This window comes from Primulina tabacum, chromosome 6 (assembly GCF_025594145.1).
Source record: "Primulina tabacum isolate GXHZ01 chromosome 6, ASM2559414v2, whole genome shotgun sequence".
Taxonomy (NCBI): domain Eukaryota; kingdom Viridiplantae; phylum Streptophyta; class Magnoliopsida; order Lamiales; family Gesneriaceae; genus Primulina; species Primulina tabacum.
In genome coordinates, this window is record NC_134555.1 from 41,540,135 (window position 1) to 41,557,723 (window position 17,589).

The following is a 17,589-nucleotide window of genomic DNA, read 5'->3' on the forward strand; positions in this document are numbered from 1 at the left end:
TGGCCTCAAATCTGCTCTCATCCCCCCACCCCAAACCGATAAAAGCTTCAGGCACAAAACTTTGTTTTATTTTTTGAAAGATTTTCTTTATTGTGTCAACATCGGTTGTCATTGTAAAGACATCTGCAATGGTTGGGTACTGAGGTCTATGCTGCCATAAACCCCGACTTCGACACGAAAAGGAAATGGATAAAATAATCAAGAAAATTTTATTCACTCTTGGAATATTATATAAATAAATTAGTTTTTAATTTTGCAGTTTGCGTTATCTTTTAGCTTTTGCGTTAAAAAAAAAGCCTTGATTATTTGTATGTATACAATTACTTTGGAGCATCGAGTTTTATTATTAAATGATGATTATTATTGTTCTTCAATTAAGAGATGGCTTTCTTGCTTACATTATCAAGAATCTGCATTACATGATATTTTACCACTTCTCCCACTCTAAAAAATCAAGACCCAACTAGCTAAACAGACGTGGTCTACGATTACTCGCGGAATATGTGAAATTTTAGGCCTTTTCACCTTTGACTTCTCGCATCTCTGAAATGTAATTACTCTATAGAATTGAGATACTTAATTTGTAACACCACATAAACCAACAAATCGCATATACATTCATACATAGATCATTATATGTCTCTGCCAAAAATCGTGAAAATAATTGATTTTTACATACGTCAAATAATTTAAAATACTGCAAAATTTCTATGAATGGAACACCATAAAAACTCAATCTTGAGTCAAATAATTTAATCTTTATCAACTTTTCATTCTAACTAATTTATGGCATTTTATTTTTCAATAATTCAATCATTTAGCCAAAAATTCCAAAATTCATAAATTAGGCTTTTAAATATTCCAAAGTTATGACTTTCAACAAAAATTTCAAATTTAACTATTTAGGCACTTTAATTCTCAAAATTCTAATATTCGATTAAAATGCATAAAATCAATAATTTCTATTTTAATTTGTTGAATTTTTTTTAGTTTTAAATAGACTAATTTTCATAAATTCTCAAATTTATTTGAAGAGTTAATTTATTTTCAGTGTATTTTTCTTAATAAAGGATCGATCCATTTGTTCTTCAACATCTTCAAGAACAAGTTGGATTGGGTCTACTGTACTTTCAAGCAACACGAGCCACCCTGTAAGACCCAAATTAGCCCGAACTCTTGCTGCGCAGTCAAGTTCAAGTTCGTAATAACTGTTCCCAAAAGTGCTTCCACCCTACTTTAAGCTTAAATTTTCAGATGAAGAAATGAGAAATCTTTTCAGACAAATTAGATGGGACGATATAATGAAAAAACAGATGAGATAACTACTCCCTTCTAATGATAACACAGAATACAAAAACAAAGGCCAAGTCTTCTCCTTTCGTGTTGAGTCTTCTCCTTAAGTTATATTTGTATGCACATGGCTCCGCAGATTGTTGAATTATCAATGAGCTGAGGCTAGGTAAGAAAAGAAAATAACATTGTAAGAAATAAAATCTGTCCAGACATTAAAACTTCCAGCATATAATATTGACAGTCTGAGATTCAAAAACCAACTGGCTATGTTTAAAAAGTCGATCTAAAATGTTGTCTGACTTATCATGTCCAATAATTTAGAGATTTATTTATCTTTTAAGGCACCAAAATACATTGTAAACATGGACAGTTTAACCACAGTTCATATTCAAGAATGGACATATTAAACAAAACATAACGGCGCAAGAAATCAATCGTTCTTTCTATTCATTCCCCAGATGATCAGAAAACATAGCTTGCGACCAAATCAAAGTCAACATTAATTCCAAACAAGAGAGCATACTCCTTGAAACCTCCACGAGACACATTTTGAATCCGAGATTCATATCAACACCAACATAAAATGGCGAGCTTAAACATATAAAGCCATCTGAGTTGGTGTAGAATCTCATATACATATCTCGCCATCTACGGTATTATCAATATAAAATCGTAAACCACCCTTCCAAGTTCTTTTAAATTTCTTGGGAGGCTAGAAAACAAACTGACAGGAATTGCAAACGTGTACTTGAACTTGTGACATTACCCATGCCTGGCTATGCCGATCAGTTTCTATGTTGCATTCTCCCACTCTCAGCACCAGCATACGGATCAATTGTAACATTTATGACAGTAGGTTTCCTAGCAGAAAAGGATTCGTCGAGTGCTGATTTTAGTTCATCAGGTGTACCTACAAGATAGCCTTTTCCTCCAAAGGCTTCAAGGAGAATGTGATATGCTGCACCAGGAACAAAAGAGGTGGGGGCCGGATCATCCTTGTGTGGTCCTGTGATTTCTTCTGGGTTTCTCCGGTCACCTCCATAAACTCCACCATTGTTGAAAACTATGACCACCACAGGTAACTGATAACGAACCAATGTCTGAACATGTAAATAGAAGCACACACCACATAAGTTACTTTTCATGCTTAAGATGCATGAAATGGATATCATAAAATGGTATAATAAATAAGAAAAACAAAGGGAGACTGCTATCAGGTTTTTGTGTAGAACATAAGACCTGAAACCTGGGGGAGATCGAATCTGTAGAATCTGCTAAACAAAAATATCAGATCTAATTTTGTTCAAACTTCATTGAGCTAACATGGTTAAAAAAACAAATAGATTCCAACATACGTGCAACTGGAATGCTTTATGCTGCTGATCATTACTGAACTGAAAATTCCAAGTTTAAACAAATAACATCAACTCTGACAAACCGATGAGGGAAGCTAAAGTGAGCCAACGATCCAGATATATGTTGATTTATAACTTTTCAAGGTTATGTCTCATCAAGCTTCATTAATGGACTTCATTTTTTCTGGATATTTGAGTTAGTTTTCTATATCTTGTTTCAGCAATATACTTCCCGAATTCAGGTTTTTCTTCCTACACCCTTTATAATGAAAATATGACTTAGAAACAATAAAGGAAGACGCCTCAGATGCTTTTCACAATGACCAAAAAAATTAAGTATTAAACAAAGCCTTCTAAAACTGGGTCTTAATGCCAAACGGGAACACTTTTATCCCATTGAACAATAATTGATACCCATGTCATAAAGGGGCATATCCTTGGAAACGTTTTGAGAAAGTATAAATTGAAATTTTTTTGTTTGAAGTGAGAGACTCCCACCCTCCAGTCCACCCCCAATGTCAACAGAACATGTGGTTACCCAATAGGTTGCAGACCATGGGGGACCAAAGAGAATTTTCCCAGTGATCATCAGACTCAAACATAAAGAAAACAACGGAGAATTAAACTTTAGCAGCATAACATAGTCACATCCTAATTAAGTATGAGAAGAAATGTTCACACAACTAAGCTACACATTTGCTCTAGTCTTTTTAACCTTTCAGCAAGAACTTTTTAGATTGGTGAGCAAAATTATTATATACATGCCATGCAAGTTCACATTTGGCTTTTTAATTTTGTGTTTTTTTTTTAATAGCTCAACATGCCATGAAACTTAAATAAAATCCCCTCCCTGTTACTCATCAAAAATCGGAATGCAGGTAAAATAAACTCGGTAAAGCATTGCCACAGAAAAATACTTATAAATGAACTAATGAAGTGTCATAAATTATGTAAGTTCTTCTGTTACTGATCAATAGAATCCAAAGAAACGTTGCAGCAAATTTTCAAATCAGTTGAATGAAAATAAATTACCTCGACTTCCATGGCACTGAATCCAAATCCAGAGTCCCCCTCCACAGCCACCACTAGCCGATCAGGCTCTGCCACTGCAGCAGCAATGCAATATCCAAGTCCGACCCCCATTGTCCCCCAAGTCCCAGCATCCAACCTAGTTCTTGGCTCTGTTTGCACCAGAACCGCTCGCCCAACATCCATTGTGTTGGCTCCTTCAGAAACTAATATCGGTGCGGGACTGCCCATGCCCGAAATCGCATCCCGAATTATCCTCATCGGTGTCATAAAATTAAATGGCACGACGTCTTTTACCAACTGCGCCTCCATTTTCGCCACATTGTCCTTAACCTTGCGCTTAATGTCCTCAACCCAAGGATGATTCTTTCCCAGAACAAAGGGATCATCCTCAATCTCCTTATGAATCATCTCCACGACATCTTTTGCATCCCCCACAATACCCAAAGATGGATTCCTCAATTCAATCTCCTGTTTACAAACATCAACAAGTACAAACTTCACATCCTTAGACCACCTCGGCGGCTCTCCAAAGTGCAGCAGCCAGTTAAGCCTCGCGCCAACCACCAATGCGACATCACATTTCCCAATAGCAAGAGACCTTGCAGCAGTAGCCGCCAGCTCATGCGTATCCGGCAGCAACCCCTTCCCCATGGGAGTCGGCAAAAATGGAATTCCTGTACTTTCCACTAATTTAGTCAGCTCATTTTCGGCTTTAGCATAAGCTGCCCCCTTTCCAAACACGATCAAGGGTCTCTCAGCTTTCCTCAACAATTCCACTGCCTTCTGAATTTTGGAGTGATTGACCTCTGGCTTCAAGATCAAATCTTTGTCCGTTGAATTCAGAGCTTCTGTAATCAACCTTTCTGCCTCGGATACCTCAACCGTATGACGGAGAACATCGGACGGGATATCCAAATAAGTCCCACCGGGCCGACCCGCTACAGCCCAATCAATCACACTGAAAACAGAAGATGGAATTTTACTTACATCAGTAGCCTTGGCGGAGAATTTGGAAAAGGGTTTCACAGCAGCTACTTGATCTAGCTCCTGGAAGTCTCCTCTTCCGACACAACTCTGTTCAGAGGAGCCGGAGATCATAACCATCGGCCAGGAGTTTATCTGGGCATTTGATAATCCAGCCAGCCCATGAACACAACCAGGGCCAGAAACTGTAAGAAGTACACCTGGACGTCCACTGAGGTATCCGTAGGCAGAGGCGGCGTATCCCGCCGACTGCTCGTTGTGGAAGGCGATGAATCGAACACCCAGAGCTACGGCACGATTAGCAAGTGTGGTAACCGGTATACCCACCACTCCAAACATCTTATCAACACCGGCACGTGCCAGACACATGGCCACAAGAGTATTTCCATCCACCATAGTTGATGGGATTTTATGATCAGCGTCGGCCATTTCAAAGGCCCTAGTTTTTCACCCAAAATTAATGTCACAACAGAACAATTGAGGTAAAGCGAAGTAGGCAAAAAAACCAAATAGGAACGAGTTTGATCAAAGGAAAAGAGGAATGAAATTGGTAATATTTATACACAGCTTGCGAGTGAGACGATGCAGCAGATGGTGTTAGCGTCAGCCCCAGATGCCATAAGTGAACAGAGATTCATTTCATAGTACGTGTGAACAAAAGGACGATTTGGGTTCTGGGTGGGTGGCAGTACGAACATATTTGGTGGCCTTTTCATTTTCAGAAAATAGCAATTACATCGATCATAGTTATTAAGCTATACTAAAAAATATTTTGTAACCAAAAAAGCTTTTTAGAACAAAAGGCGTCGAAACCTAGACCCCTAGTTAGTTTAAATTATTTTGGAGAAATCAAAGGGAAAATAAAAGCTCGGGGGAAAATTTCCCATTGCACCAATACAAAGGATGACAAAAATTTGTGTAAGACGGTATCACGGAATCGTATTTTGTGATACAGATTTTTTATTTGGGTCATCCATGAAAAAATATTACTTTTTATGCTAAGGGTATTAATTTTTATTATGAATATCAGCAGGATTGACCCGTCTCACAGATAAAAATTCGTGAGACCGTTTCACAAAAAACTTACTCATACAAAATATAAAGAAATTAACTATTTAATATGAACTTGTCCCTTCCAATAAGTCCCCAAAATTTAAGGGGTCAAGTTATTGCTTATAAAAACGCACGACTTTTTTGTGCCAACAAATCGCACGGAATAAATTTTGGTTTTTCAAATAGGAAACATATTAAAGTTTGGCACACAACATTAAATCAATTTTTTTATGACATGAGATTCGGATGTGTAAATTTTCAGATTAACATAATAATTTGTAAAATATTTTAGATAAATAAAGCATATTGGGTAAGCATTATGTGACAAGCTCAGTCAAGAAAGTGTTAGGTAGGGAAATCAAACTCTTAATTTTTTCAATCACTGATGTACGCTATTAACTCGGACGTTCATTTGAGTACACCATTATATTTATATTATCTATACTATTATATAAAAAATTTGGTTATCATATTAACTAACTTAGAGGATAACAAAATATTTAATTCCATAATTACTCTTCTTACTCTACTAAAAACCTTCTCAAATCAGTCTATTTTTACATAAAAAAATCTAAACAAAACTTCTCTTTTAAATCGAACAACTCTTCTAACTTGAAATAATTTAATGTTAATTGTTTAATATTATTTTATTAATTACTACTCCATCACTATCATATATAAGTTTAATATGTTTTAACGAATTATGAAAATTATTGAAAACTAAATGTTACAATTTAATTTATTTTTATTTAATGAATGTTTTAATATGATAAAAAACTTATTATAATAGTTAATTTATTTAATAGTTTTAATTTAATCTTCACAAGTTAAATATTTTATTTAATAATATAAGAAAATTGTTGTATTTTTCATACCATATTTCCAAGCAATTGGGTATGCAATCGAAAAATAGTGAATCTTTCCCACACTAAACTAATAAATATAAAAATTAATAATTTATATTTTAAAAAAGAAAAGAAATTATAAAAACAAATTAAATATTGTATATGGTAAAGGTAGCAAATTGTCCATAAATTCCTATTTGAATTCTGAACTTTACGGTCGGTACCTAATAGTTAATATATTTATATTCAATATCTGACAAATTGTATTTGTATGTTTAAACTCCCCAATGACTAGGAAAATACCGAATTACCCTCATATTTGATTAAAACCCATTACTACCCTCCTACTTATTACATTATTTTGCTGATACTATTACTTTATTATTGTATTATATCTTCTCTCCCTTCTTCTGCAGAGCTGCTTCGACCTATTGAGGGAATATCACCACAAAGAGGGAAAGCTTCAACTGAGACGCAGCAAATGGGGGAAAAAAGGCGACAAACAAATCTGCAGAAGCTAGCACCTCGAATAAATGTCGAAGAACTAGAAATAAGAAGAAATCCAAGCAAGGTACGAACGAGAACCACATTTTCCTCAATGTCTATGGTTTGTTAATTGTGAAAACTTTTTGTGGTTTTGAAACTGTTATTGTTTGTTTTAGGTTATTGACAACCTTTTTTCCCCAATTTATAGGCTTTGTTCTTGATATTGTTATTCATTCGATTTTTTAGTTGTACTGTTAATATTTTATGAAATTTTGATTAAATTCAAAAATTAGTAGTTGTGCTTGATTTCGAAGCTGTTCCAAATTCCTTTTGTTATGCACAATTCAATTTTTATGTGATTATTTATTTTTCTATCTACTGTTGTGGCCAGTGCAATTAAATTTTTTATGTCTAATACCATGGCTAGATTTGTAGATCAAATAGACATGTCTAAATGCTATTTTTTGTTTTGTGTATATGCAATTATGTTATGCTTCTTCTTCTTTTTTGTAATTGTGTTTCTAATAATTATTGTATAATTGTTTTTTGTTTTTTAATGTAGAAACTACTGCAGAAGAAAAACTAATTAATGATTATCATGAGAAGAAGAATGGTAAAGAATATTTTTCACGATGTTCCCCTCCTTATTTTAAAACTGTGATGGGAGAATTGAAGCCAATTTTAGGTGAGCAGCATATGAGTCGGATAAATGATACTCCTTTCGCCAAATGGATGATATGCCAGTCCTTGCTATTAGTAGTGGGTGGATTGATTATTTTCTAAACAAATTTCAGGGTTATTCTTGTTCTTTTTTTGTTGGTGATAACATTATCATCCCTTTCAAATCAGCTTATTTCACTATTGTGCTCGGCCTACATCACGTTGGACAACCAGTTGACTTGGACCTGAAACTGGAGTCCAAATTTTTGACACGTCATTTTGACGGCAAGGTCACCATTGCCAACCGAATAGCCATTTATGAAAAATTGATTTTCCTTGTAAGAAGTGACGATGAATGTGATATTGATGATTTTGTGAGAACTTTCATTTTGTTCATTTTCAACTGCATAATATTTCCCACGTGAAATTATATCACTCCTGGATTTATATTTCCTTATCTCGATGATCTTACAAAATTTTTTAAATATGCTTGGGGAGATGCTGCCTTCCGATTTTTATATCGAGAAATATGTCAGATGGGGAAAAAGCTTTATGTTGATGGATGCACGGTTGGATTGATGGCTACTATTCAGCTTTACTAATTATGATATTAGTATTTTTCATTAACTTTTATTTTATGTTTTGTTTTAGGCTTGGTTATATGAGACAAGTCCCAGTTTTAGGAGTAAGGCGTGGTTTAAATGTTTACCCTAGGTTGTTTTGTTGGGGGAAAATCAAGATCCCACTAAATGCAGCTGACACTGAAACATTGTTGAAACGCATAGATTCAACTCAGGTACTTATAATTATTTTAGTTTATTAATCTAGTTGTGCAAAATTAATGTTTAGTTGATTGACAGTTGTATTTATTTTTATTTGTGAATATGTTCTGTCGATACATCCATTTTGTGAGGAGGAGAAGTTGTTAGTGGACATGAATCTTGTTTTAAAGCAAGAAACGAATAGATCTGAAGTAAAACGTTTTGAGAAACTTGTCATGAAACAAATGAATGATATAAAGATGCTGAGAAAGAGATGTGCTAAATTAGAGGGTGAAAATGTTCGACGTAGAATGAAGGGAAAAAGGTTTTTGGTGGATAAACGTGACAATGTTGTTGAATCTGAGGAAAAAGTTGATAAAACAGAAGAAAAGATGACTTTTGAGGTAGCACATGATGCAAGAGATAACTTTGGTGATTTTGTTGACGTAGTGGTAAAAGAAGTTGTTTCTGATTTGGCTAAAGAAAAGAAAGAGTTAGATGAATCCCATTCTTTGAATGCTTCGGTTGATTAGAGCATTGGTGGTAGTTTTGTTGCTACTTCTGAAGTGGAGAAGAAATCTTCAATTGCGGATCATGTGAGGGCTAGGGATGATCGTGTGAAGAAAAAAAGGTTCCATGTTTGTGACTCCACCTAGCTCAACACCAAGACGTAAGAGGAAGGTGACAAAAATTAATATGCACATTTCAAGACTTAAAAGAATTTTCAGAAAATTTTTAAACAAAATTAACAACTTTCTCATTCAAGAACTAAAACATAAAAATTGAGGATAAAATTGCATTAATCGAAAAATCTAAAAATAATTTCTGCATTCATCTTTACACTGCTTTGTATTCAAATAAGACAGCCGTATGATTAAGGCCACAAGATATTTGTATTGCTTTTACGTTATTCTAAAAATCAATCATAATACAAACCCTAAATTTTCAAAATTCAATCGGTGGAATTCAAAAAAATAATGGATTTAAAAAAATAAAAACACACAATAACAATCAAAAAACATAAGAGAATCATTAAATTAAAACAAATAAACACAAACTCACTCGCCCTAAAAGCTGGAATTTCACGAAAAAATGAGAAAGTTTGAGGAAAGAAACTCACCTTCACTTTATTTTCCCTTCGATGAATTTTTTCTGCACGACGTCTTCAAGATTTTGAGCTTCAAGTAAATGATGTTTCACACAGACCCACCATGGGATTTCTTCTCACGAAGCCGATGGAGGGATTGGGGTAATAGTATTAAAATCTCAAATACAGATGGATTCAACAAAATAAATAAGAGTAAAAATGAGTTTTAATTAAAAATGAGGTCAATTAGGTAATTTGATGTTTACAAGGGAGTTAAAACATATGAAATGATTTTGTCAGGGAGTGAGAATATATTTGTTTTACATTAGAGACTGAATACAAACTTTGAAATGGTATTAGTAATTTTAATACAATTGTCCCTCGTAAAGGATAGAAGAAAATAATATTAAATATAAAAAACTGGACTATATTTAATATAATTAAGTAGAATAAAAAATTAAATTAAGTTTAAACAGAAAATAAATAAATAAATTGTGTTAATTTAAATTAGTACCAATGAAAAACTTCCACGTTTCAGTCACTTTGTCTACTTGATACGGTACACTATCCCTGAAACCCTTTCTTCTTCACCTCGAACGAAATCACAGTCTGCCGTTATTCCTCTCTTCGCACAACTATTTGCACCAATGTAGAGATTTCATTCAAACATTTTAGGGTTCAATTGTTTATTCAGAATTTTACAACATATTCAGGAATCAGCTCGCTTTTATTGTTTATCCCAAGAACAACTTGCATTTTTCTGAAATTAGTGATATTTTTTACATTCATATAGCTTGCAATTGGGTAAAATTGTGTTTGTAGTTCTGTAACTGCGTGCCACTCACTTTGTAGATTGCTACCATAGGGATTTGGGTTTTTCCCTCCATTGTAATGCGGTATTGTCTGATTTATTGCTTCGTGAGCAAGAGAGAAAATGGTGGAAATCGGTGACAAGATAGGGATTGGGTGTGCCGTAGTATTTGCAGTGTTGCAAGATTCTATTCATTTGGTGATACTTCTGTGTTAAAGATCTGAAATTTTAGCTAAAGATTGAAATTTGTACGGTTCCAGTTACTGATTGATGTGTTGCTGAATCAGTGATCTTTAAAATTTAGGTTTTATGGTTCATCTTTACCTTTTGCAGTTGAGGCAGGAATATAATGATTAAAAGGCGATTTTACCGGTTCGAACATGGTGATAGGGATGCCCCTTCCGACTCTTCTTCCTCAGACTCTGAAGTGGAGGCAGAGGACACTGACGGAACAGAAGATGAGGATGAAGAAGACAATGAGGTTGGAGAAGTTGGAGAGAAGGAGAACGTGTCATCTTCTTCGGGTATACGTGGCCTGGTTGTCAAATTTTTATGGCCATTGTTTGTTTTTTTTTTCAGTCTTCAGAAGCAAGATTGTGAAGGCATGCTAATGAGATTTATTACAACTTACTGTAGTGGATCTTTTTTCCAAAAAAAAAAAACCATCAGCATTTACTAGTACTTGAGCTCCAGATGTTATAAGATGTTTCTTGACAATTTTTTAAATTTTATAATTGAATTTATTTATTTTTTTAATCCCTTCCAGGATATGAAAGTGAGGACAGTTCGTTGAATGAAGTTAATCTCGACTCATCAGGTTGGATACATTTTTATTTTTTATTTTTTTGTCCAGTTTTATTGTTTTTGTCTGGATCAATTTCCTTAACCTGTTCCATTTCAGAAGGAACTTTATTTAGGTTCAAGAGGTGTTTGGTAAAGTTTTTATATTTCAGTCTGGTTGTGCTTGTGCGTTTTTCATTTTCTTGTCTCACTTGTATGGCTTTCCATGATACTAGCATGCTTGTTCAAGAGGTCATTGGGCTTTGAAATTTCTTGTTTGCTTGTTCGGCTCTTCAAAAATTGTGTGTGTAGAACTACTGCATGAAGGCAGTTGCCATTTATACTAGCATGCTTAGGGCTTGTTTAGATACAGAAATGCTTAGCCTAAGAAGTGCTTGTTTTTTATATATATAAAATAAAATACAAAAAAAACTGAAGCTGTTAGTGTATGGCCAAAGTAGTGAAATGCGCTTTTATTTATTTTTAAAAGAGAAACTGAAGCGTAGAATTTTCGTCCTCTTATCTTCCATCATTTTTTAGTGCTTTTGTTATACATTCTTCCAGCAAAATAAATAAATAAAATAAATTTGAAATGCAATGTTGCTTCAAAAAATTTTGTGGTGACACAGACTCATTCCCTGGTAATTGTTATAATTCCAGTTAAAGTTGGATGGATATGTGAATGGCTCTTGGCCTGCGATAAATTAAGTTGAAAATTTTCTCATTCCATTTCTGCTTGTTTGCCTTCATCGTATATCACTGGAAAAAAACTTGTGAATGATAGTTTGTTAATCCGTTTTTATATAACTGCAAATCTTTGTTAATCATGAATTTATCTGAAGGAAAACATTTGACCATCTGGAGCTGATTAGGTAGCATAGAAACTTGAAGTTGATTCTAAGTTTAACTGAAAACCGAATAAGAGTTTAAGTGTTCAGAGCCTGATTCTTAGTTTATGATGACAATAAATTCTCCATTTTGGTATTCTCCTTAAATTAGTTTCCATCTCTCCTTTGCAGATTCTTTCTAAACACATTTTACCTCTCGCAGAAACTTTTATGAATTTGGCTTATTGTAGACAAAACATAAAAACACTTAATATCATTCGTGAATATTTATTGGATCATTGCTCTTTGTAGGTTTACCTACAAGCGACGATGGCATGCCCACTGAAAATGGCGAACAGAATATAGTTGGAAGTCTTTCAAGACATGAGGGCGGTACTAAGCTCGTTAATGACCAGGATAAACTTGAAAAGAAAGATACTGAATTTGATATGGCCGATTGTGTCGTGAAATGTAAATCAGTGTTCAAGTGCAGACTATGCCCTAGGATAGTATGCTTGTCAGAGGAAACTCTAAATGCCCATATCAACTCCAAGGCAAGCATATATTCAACTCTTTTAAGCTCAGTTCAAAATCATATAGATAAATGAATGTCTTAATGTTTCCGTCGAATCTTTCAAGTTAAATAACTTTGTTGAGTTGAGAAAATGTTATCTGTTGTGTGCTAGAACTTCTTCATATCTTCAGAGGATTACATTTTCCGAATAACAATCTTGTTGCTTTCCTAGATGGCCTTCATCGGCACTACTTGAATCTCTCCATTTATTCAAAGCATAATGCAGCATCATGGACCTGTCTTTCTTATTGACATATTTGTGTTGCTTTACACATACTGTTAGTGCTGATAACATGCTTCATGTCCACAACAGAGACATGCTCGTTCTATGAAATTACAAAGAGAAGGAAGGCTTAAGCTTATGCTTAACGATGATGGGAAAATTGAGGGAGACACTGAACTTGAGAAACAAGCTACAAATACGGTTTCTGGACAGGTATCTTACATTTTCCTCCATTTCTGGGTGATCTTCAATTTTCCGTCACCATATTCAACTAGTTGGAGTTATGACCGTAACAGGTGTCGGCCAAGCCTAAAAAGAAAGGGAAAGGAAGATTCAAGCCAAAGAAGAGAATCAGACAGGTAAAACAAACACTACAACTTTTTTGATTCAATTGTGTTTAGTTTTGGATCAATAAGTACCAGTGTACGACTTTATTTCACCAAATTACAGGAGGAAAAAGGTTCCCGGAGAACAAAGCGGCTGGATGAATCTCGAGGAAAGAGACGGAAGAACAATAGTTGAACTTAATCATGTCATCAAGTTTTGCCGTGAAGATTTTGAATAGTTAGAAACAAAAGCGATACTATACAATTATGGCCCCTGGAAACAAAAGTGATACTTCACAGCCCTTCATGCAATGTTACATCCTAAAGTGTTTGTTACATACTAAAGTTTGACTTTTTTTTAATTATTATTACCTTGATCCAGTTTTTACTCTGCATACTATGTTAAGACATATATTTATATCTTGGTCACAAGATATTGGCTCTCCAGCAATACCACTAGGTAGTTGATAATAAGGCTGATTCGGACAACTATATATCTATCGTGCATTCCAAACCTTCTGAAACACAATAAGATCTCATAATTTTCTTAGGATGCTTTCCATATTTGGTGTTTCATTGTAACAAAACATAATTTGCATTAAAGAATTGCATATCCTTGCTTAATTGAACGATTGACTCAAGTTCTCTACATAATTAGAATCATAATTCAATTTTTTTATTCATGTATATCGATTATCATTTATATATTTATTACATGTCATTAGTCATCCCATCTGACGATCTAAACTCGTATTACATTATATATGACATGTTAGGAGTAACAAATGGAAAATTAAAGGAAAATCATGGGAAGAAACACTCAAATTTACATGAAAATAAGGATTGACTTAAGTCGAGCGCTAAAAAACAACGATTCTACATGGAAATATTATATAATACTACTAATCAAGCACGTCCTATGCGTGTGTAGTACAATACATAAATATTGTTGTTTTTAGAAGTAGAAAAAATAGACGAATGAATATAATTAAAGTTTCTAGTATTATCAAATTAGAAAAAAAGAACGAGAATAAACGCAATAAAGGCTGTACCTTACGGTGCTGCTACTTACGATGATTGTATTCAATATTAGATGATTTGTGAACATGGTACAGCTTCTGTTAATTATTGGTTGCACAATTTAAAATTTAAGACTATACAATTAATGTACCATTTCAATCTCTAATTTATTTAGGTTTGGAAAACAGGAGATCACATGATTATGTCGATCCTTACGGATTGAGAAATCTGACCAATTCAATATGCTTTTATTATATTCACCGGTAAACTATTAAATTCAGAAAATCTCGATTTTAAGGGTAAATAGCATTTAGTCGTCTCTGGAAAAAAAAAAACACGCAAAAAATTAATGATATTTTAATTATAACCTTGTATTTTTAAAAATAAGCATAAAACTCCAACAATATGTCCTATATTTAACAATATAAAGTTTGAAAAGACTTTTAATTTTAGGGTTTTATGTTTCTACGATATCTCATAAGAGAATGGATGGAATTTATCCCGATTTAATTCATATACATTAACATAACCTTTTCACTTCCCAATCTAAGCATTGTTCTCCATAAAATGATGACTTGGTTTAATAAATGCTTTTGAAAGAGCTTGGCTGTGTAAAAAAGCTAAGATGCATAAGAGACCTTGTTCGTGCCCACATCATAACCATTGTCCGAGCATTTCCGGACATGCATCGATTGGGCCCACAAATGTGGATTACCATGCATAGAAATCATTAGTATATCAATCAATGCACATAGGACCGATATGACAAGAGTAGAAGCAATATGTGTTGTCAGTCATAACAGTGTCAAATGGTATGACGTGGGCAGCCGTTTGATCATGAGGAGTGGCCGAACACTGAAAACAAAATTATCATTACTTTTTCTCCTATAAATACTCATGTTTTCTCGATCATAGGGGGTTTCACTCAACATTGCCACAAACACCCACTATATGTTTTCTATAAAACACTTTCCTTTGCGCGGATATTCGATTGACTTGAGTATTATAGTGGCTATATCAGAAACCCTTCCAACTCCCCACTAACGTTCTTTGCTCTTCAAGTGTACAAGTTACACAGCTCGTGAGCCTTTTTTCCCAATCACAAGTATTCGCAAGGAAGGAAAATAACTCGACCGGTCAAATTGTCCACCCAGCTCATCCAATTTAGCCCGGCATCATCATTGACGTCGTATGTAGAAAGTCATATATATAGACATAGATACGATTTCGACTCGAAAATCAGTTCGGATAGGTTGATTCAAGAAGGGAGACCACAGATTCAAAGGTCCTCGAATTAAATCTACCCCTCAGCAAAATTTTGCTAGTGGATAGCAACGACTGGCCAAAAAGTCATAGCAAAGAAATTTCCTCCCAATAGCAGCCACAATCACCAAGAGGAAGGATTTGACGATGAATATAATCCTCAGGACAAGACAAAAAAGGAAGAAAACTCTCATAAATATCCCAAAGCCCTTACGATGGTTGAGGAATTGGAAGATTTAAGAAAAAAAAGTGAAGAAGTTGTAAGGACAAACTGGGTCTTCTCGAGTTCCTCGGGTCTAGCCAAAAAGCTGTTCATTCTCCATAAAAATAGTGTATGAACCCTTGCATGTCCACTACAAGTCAGCCAAAATCAGAGAGTATAACGGGACCACTGATCCAGAGGAACATTTAACCCGGTTCAAAAACATGTCCATGATGCATTATCATGATAACAAAATCAAGTGTAAAGCTTTCTTGACTACGTTTGTGGACTCAGCCCAATGGTGATTTGACAAACTCGAGCCAAAGAGTATCCACATTTTCGATGATTTTTCAAGAGCATTTTCTTGTCACTTCAGTAGCATCAAGAGTTATAAGAAGATTGATTTTAGCATGTTCGAGGTGAAGCAGACTGGGGGCAAGCCATTGAGGGTGTATATCTTCCTTATTTGGCTCCCAAATGTGGTCCTGGTTCGGAAAGCCACTAGAAAATGGAGAGTGAAAATGGAGAGTGTACGTGGACTTCGGGACTTGAATAAATCTTGCCCCAAAGATTTCTACCCCTTAACCCAAATTTTTCACTCTTAACCCAAATAAGGAAGCCATTGATTTCTACCCCTTACAGGAAGGATCACTGCTCTGAACAAGCCTTCCAATGTCTGAAAAGTCATCTGGTCGGGCTACCCATTCTGGTAAAGCCCGAGTTAGGAGAAAAGTTATGTGTTTACCTGACTGCAACCGAGCATGCTGTCAGGCCAGGCTTTATCCGAGAAGAACGATCTGATCAAAATCTTGTCTATTATATCAGTCACGCCTTTCTTATCAAACCGCCAAAACTTATATTATACTGTAAAAACATATCCAATTTTTAATTAACACAATCATGAAAAAAAATAAACAAAGTAATGCAATATGAGAATCTTATCAAAAAATTAATTCAATCAAATTAATTAATCAAAACATTCTTCTTGGGATTCTTTCTCCTCATCATCGAACATTTTAGGACATGCCTATATAATTTTTAGACTTGAATTTCTATCTATTATCTATAAATAAACATAAAAATGATATAAAATTTGTTAAATAATATATTTTACTATCATTAAGTAAATAGTTAAAAATATTTTCCATTTGCATCGTTTTAGGATATACAAAATATAAAAGCACACAAATACATTACTAAATTTTGTGTGTGTGTGTGTGTGTATATATATTAGTATTAAAATCCTAACGGGTCGCATTCGTTACCTAAACCCGTACCAGTTAGGACCCAAAATTCCACACTCATGACCAGAGACCCATTTTCCCATACCAATACCCGTGGCCACATCTGATTTTCGTATTTGATATAATGCTCATATTTTCTTTTTACACTTGTTTTTTTTTCCAGCGTTTAATGACTTGTCGAATATCTATGTCACTCGTGTTTGAAGTGTGATGCTGCAGAAAATTGCTTACTTTCCTTTGAAGATAATTGGAAAATTTTAGTTTTGGCATTTGGAATACGAGGATGTCGTGTCAATTTTCTTTGAATATGATCCTAAAACATTCGATTTTGGGTACGGTAGACATTTAATACGAAAGAAAGAGGTGGGAATATTGGAGATTTTCCCCGTGAAACTCTTTCGATACTCGAATCAGGGACCGTAAATAATAGCAAAATATGTTGCCTAGGAATTTCAATGAAAGACTAATAATGACTTAAAATCTTATCTTTCATACTTTGTAATAGGTGAACGGATGTGTCCATACTTTTGGCATAAAATCTGCAATTGCAATGAATCTTGTTATGTCAAAATTAAATAACTTGACATTTTCATGTTACTTCGAACTTATCTTCAAGATGATTCAATACATCGGACAACGAGAAAAAACACATGTAAATCACTTAACAAATTGGATAATGTTTTCAGGATAAGACCGAATAAATCATGGTTATGTCAAATAATGTCCAAGGAGGGGCGGAGACACACTCTTGCATACCCGAGCT

The 17,589-nt window shown here is 34.4% G+C and overlaps 2 protein-coding genes across 5 annotated transcripts; one reads left to right on the forward strand and one right to left on the reverse strand.

Moving 5' to 3' along the window:
• Positions 1 to 1,718: 1,718 nt before the first annotated feature.
• LOC142549626 (2-hydroxyacyl-CoA lyase-like) lies at positions 1,719 to 5,143 on the reverse strand. The gene is made up of 2 exons (XM_075658674.1): positions 3,681 to 5,143; positions 1,719 to 2,393 (listed from the first exon to the last, which is right to left on the reverse strand). Exons 1-2 carry the CDS (start codon positions 5,091 to 5,093, stop codon positions 2,079 to 2,081), a joined length of 1,728 nt encoding a protein of 575 aa, XP_075514789.1. The 5' UTR covers positions 5,094 to 5,143; the 3' UTR covers positions 1,719 to 2,078.
• Positions 5,144 to 10,073: 4,930 nt separating this feature from the next.
• Positions 10,074 to 13,586, forward strand: LOC142549627 (uncharacterized). Of its 4 annotated transcripts, none has more exons than XM_075658676.1 (7): positions 10,074 to 10,205; positions 10,701 to 10,891; positions 11,134 to 11,184; positions 12,287 to 12,528; positions 12,862 to 12,984; positions 13,068 to 13,130; positions 13,222 to 13,579. In XM_075658676.1, exons 2-7 carry the CDS (start codon positions 10,717 to 10,719, stop codon positions 13,291 to 13,293), a joined length of 726 nt encoding a protein of 241 aa, XP_075514791.1. In that variant the 5' UTR covers positions 10,074 to 10,205; positions 10,701 to 10,716; the 3' UTR covers positions 13,294 to 13,579. The 4 variants fall into 4 exon arrangements, with proteins under 4 accessions (XP_075514791.1, XP_075514793.1, XP_075514792.1 ...); XM_075658677.1 differs by having other exon boundaries at positions 10,127 to 10,565; positions 13,222 to 13,581; XM_075658675.1 differs by having other exon boundaries at positions 10,128 to 10,615; positions 13,222 to 13,580.
• The last annotated feature ends 4,003 nt before the right edge of the window (positions 13,587 to 17,589 follow it).